We start from the raw sequence: 4,497 nt of genomic DNA, 5'->3' as shown, positions 1-4,497 counted from the left end.
GGAAGAAGTCTTAAAATACCATAATGACAGTAGCGGTGACATTCACTTAATCACTTAATTGCACTTAATGACTAAATGACATCATTGAGGTTGGGCCAGCTCCCCTCCTGCACACACTCCTCACCCCCCTCACCTCTCCAGCTCCCCTCCTGCACACACTCCTCACCCCCCCTCACCTCTCTGCTGACAATAAAAGCACAACCTGTGTATGACTGAGTGCTCTGCTCCATCGCTCCACAACAACTTCAGCTCATTCAACAATCTGCTTCTCCATCAGCAAAGACCTGCTCCAACTGGTGAGTTGCCTACATTGATAGCACCCTTGTGTGGTCAGATGGAAAGTCAGCATGGTGAACCTCTGGAATAGATTGCTGGACCTGCCATCCAATAGGGTTGCTAGTCAGATTTTCTTCTGGAACTTGTCTGTTGAAGGAGAGTGGGTCTCAGATATGTATGACTTGTTTCAGGAGTGTGGTTTTGGAGAATATTACTCTCAAAGAATGTGTATAAATGTAGAGTTGTTTAAATCTCAGATCCGCGCTAACTGGTTACAGTCTTGGACTGAAGATATATGGCAGAAGCCAAAATTAAGAACTTATTGTTTATTTAAAAATGAATTTAAATGTGAAAAATATGTGATGTTTAATTTACCTAAAAGTAAGAGGTCCTTATGTGGTCAGTTACGATGTGGTATCCTGCCTTTACATATTGAAACAGGCAGATACAGAGGGACGGTGGAGGAGGATAGGATTTGTGAATATTGTGAGCTGATGGAAGTGGAGAATGAATTTCATTTTATTTTGTATTGCCCTTTGTATCATGACTTACGAGAGATACTATTTTAAAAAGTTCACTCCCCTGAGTTAAACTTGTTAGATTTTGAAGAAGGTGCCATACTTGAATTTATTTTTGACAACATCTTTGCTTTTTCCGAATATATCTCTCATGCGTGGGATAGGAGGAAAAAGATGACAATATGATAGATAATTCATATATTTTACTTAATACACATTGTAGTTAAATCTGTGTTTTGTTGCTCATGCCGCGTGTGCTGTGTGTGTGTTTGTACGGTTTTGTATTGTTCTTGCACCATAATCGATATGGAAATAACTGTATGTTGATGTGTCTGATAATCCCATGTGGGATGGGTCATGTAATGTCCTGACACGTAAATAGAATTTTCATTCATTCATTCGATAGCATATTATATATAACAGCACTGACACCTGAAGTCCTGCGTGAACATTTTGTCCCCTGTCCCCTCCCCCAGAATCATGAGTAAGAGCTCCATCAGCACCGACCAGGAACTCCGTAAGGGGGATTACCTCCTGAGTCCCAACGGGGACTACAAAGCCATCTTCCAGGTGAGGGGGGAGCGGGGGGGGAGGGTCCTCATCCTCATCCTGGACCAAACCAGTGATCATTATTGCCTGATCTTATTTATATCCAGTGTTGGGCAAGTTAATGAAAGTTGGTAATTAGTTAGTTACTAGTTACTTCTCTCAAAAAGCAAATACATTACTTTAAAGTTACTAGTTACTTCAAAGTAATTAGTTACTAGGGAAAGTAACTTTTGCGTTACATTTAAAAGTCTGCTTCGATTGTTATTAATGCACACATTATGTTAGTGCTAGGGGTGTCACGATACACTCAGTTCACGATACGATACGTATCACGATACTGGGTTCACGATAACGATACGATACGATACGATTTTAACAATATTTTTTTAAACTTGAATAATGACAATATATGACTGGAAAAGTAGTATTTTATTTGAAATGCACAAATACAAAACATGCTGTTGTGGGAAATTGTTATTACAATAACAACTAGAAAAAACATGAGATTGGAGATAAGGCTTATCTTGAAATAGAATGAGTTACACCGTCACTTAGATTTACTTTGAACTAAAAGGTTTCTCAGCAGTATAAATTCTCATTATGCATCTTCAGTTTTTCTTCAAACTCAAACAACAAGACTTTTCTTAGTCTATTTTTTATGCATCTTCAGTTTTTCCTGTCAAGTAAACAGTTTTGCCAGAAACTCAATTGAATGGTTTCTCTCCTGTATAACTTCTCATGTGTCTCTTCAGAGACTTGTTCAACTGAACTACTTTCCACACATTGAACTTCAACAAACAAAGACGTTTCTTTGTCTATTTTTGAAAAAAAAAAAAATTTTTTTTTTTTTTTTTTTTTTTTTCACGATATGAGATTTCATCTCAACGATACATATCGTGACGTTTTACTATCGCGAAATTTCGTGGGACGATATATTGTGACACCCCTAGTTAGTGCACACATTATGTTAATGCACACATTATGTTAGTGTCACTGTGCCACAGTGTGGCATTGAACATTCACTTATTGGGGAGGCTTATAGCCTATCAAGGTCATTAGCCTCTGGGGCTCTGGCTGCAGCTGCAGCTCTCTCCCCGGACTAGGTCTGAGGATCAGACACCGGATAATCCTCTGAAGTTGTCCGTTATTTTCATGTCCTAAAGTAACTACTAGTAACTAGCCCAGTTACTATTTTAGTAACTGTAACTGTGTTACTAAATTTGAAAAGTAATTTGTTAGATTACTAGTTACTGCAAGAAGTAGTTAGGTTAGTTAGTTATTTAGTAACTAGCTACTATCAACACTGTTTATATCTGCTGGATGACTTTAAAAGGTGCTAAAGCATAAATAGAAGGACAGTGGATGATATAGTTTATATTGCGGCCCTCATGATGTGAGAGGTGGCAGGCGAGTTAGGAAAACACAGCATCAAATGCAATCAATCATAATTCTGACATTGCAAAAACTGCACCAGTGAAGTATTGTCACAAGTGCAAAGTGTCCAGGAGCGATTAAGATTGATAAAATAGTCAACATTTGGACTTCAATTATTTTGCAGAAAAATGTCGAGATATAGTTCAAACCTGGAAAATTACTACTCAGAAGCAATGCAACAATTCTCCATTTTGTTGAGAAGCAGATCATAGTAGCTGGAGAGCATGACAGTATATATATAATATATATATATATATATATATATATATATATATATTAGACTAGTTACTTTAGTTTGAATGCGCGACAGACAAAAACCACATAACGTTTTGTCGTATCTCTTGAACGTATCTCAGACACAACGTTACGTGGTTTTTGTCTCATCTTGTCCTCTTCCAGTTTTCATGCATGTACAGTAGGCTGCACCTTTTTTGTGGACAAACCATATCACACAAATTATGACTCAAAGTATAGTCTTTATACATTGTAAAACATGTTTGAAGGGGATCTTTTAAGTTATATAGTCTTTAAATTATATTAATATAACCTGAGTTTCTAGCTTTGAACAGAAACAGCCGGTAGAAATACTTTTCACTTTTATTATACTTTATTAAAAAAAAATATATATACTTTTACTTGAGTAAACAAGTTGAATCAGTACTTATATATATATATAAATATATATTTACACAAGTAACTCACTTAAGTAAAGAATGTGCATACTTTTCCCATTTCTGCCAACCACAGACCGACGGCAACTTTGTCATCTACAAGTGGCTTCCCACCTGGTCAACAGATACCGTCTCTCCAGATCCGTTCCGAATCATTGTGCAGAAAGATAACAACCTGGTGATGTACTCCCAAAACGATGGGGTGCCTTGGGCCTCCAACACCTCCAGCAATGATGAGTCCAACAAGATGCGCCTGACCATGACCGACGACGGTGAGCTAATTCTGGACAAGAATGGGAAAATGATTTGGAGCGCTGGGATTAACCAGCGGACCAGCCTGAAGACACTAGCGATGGCCATCAATTTATTCAATTAAAATCAGTACTGTATATGGCCATGGCAAACAGAGAAGGCATAGCCCAGAGACTTGAGACTCGGTGACTTGGACTTGAGTCGACTCGAGTCCGTTTTGATGACTTGCGACTTGACAAAAAATAAATTACTTGAGACTTGACTTGGAAGTTAAAGACTCGTGACTTGACTTGAGACATGATGACTTGTTTGTGTTTAAATATTAAATATAAACTATTAACATGTTCTTCAACATTGTCAAGAGTCTGTGTAAAGTTATTTGGTATGTGAGTGCAAGCTGGAAATGGCATTGCAATAAGTGGATGACTGTCAGTTAGCTCCTCTCACTGGGTGGCTTTGTTTTTTCAAGGAGAGGGCACTTACGTTAGTAGTTAGTCATCGTTACTTGAGAAGAAATTAAGAAATAAATACGCTTTCATAAAGTTATTTCACTTTTGTTTGATTGCTGTACATTTATTTAGCTGAATATCAATAATATAAATTCATAGCCTAATACATTAAATGAATTGTCTTTTTGAACAGGTTAGATTGGTCAATAATACCACTATTCCACAGGTAGGCAAAGGTAAAGGTAAAGGTAAAGTCCCACTGATTGTCACACAATGTGTGAAATTTGAGCGGTGAGCGGCGGCGTGCGCCGCGCTCGGGAATCATATGGTGATCTAACCCCCCACTTC

General features: G+C 37.8%; 1 protein-coding gene across 1 annotated transcript; it reads left to right on the top strand.

Moving 5' to 3' along the window:
- Nucleotides 1-201: 201 nt before the first annotated feature.
- Nucleotides 202-4,246, top strand: LOC310773789 (B-type lectin plumieribetin-like). Its single transcript, XM_083633741.1, has 3 exons — nucleotides 202-296; nucleotides 1,271-1,364; nucleotides 3,525-4,246. The coding sequence occupies exons 2-3, from the start codon at nucleotides 1,275-1,277 to the stop codon at nucleotides 3,822-3,824; spliced, it is 390 nt and encodes a 129-aa protein (XP_083489867.1). The 5' UTR covers nucleotides 202-296; nucleotides 1,271-1,274; the 3' UTR covers nucleotides 3,825-4,246.
- Nucleotides 4,247-4,497: the final 251 nt, after the last annotated feature.

The sequence above is a fragment of the Poromitra crassiceps genome (assembly GCF_964638095.1).
Source record: "Poromitra crassiceps genome assembly, chromosome: 3".
Taxonomy (NCBI): Eukaryota; Metazoa; Chordata; class Actinopteri; order Beryciformes; family Melamphaidae; genus Poromitra; species Poromitra crassiceps.
The sequence above is the reverse complement of the archived record's forward strand: the minus strand, read 5'-3'. Positions and strand labels throughout refer to the sequence as shown.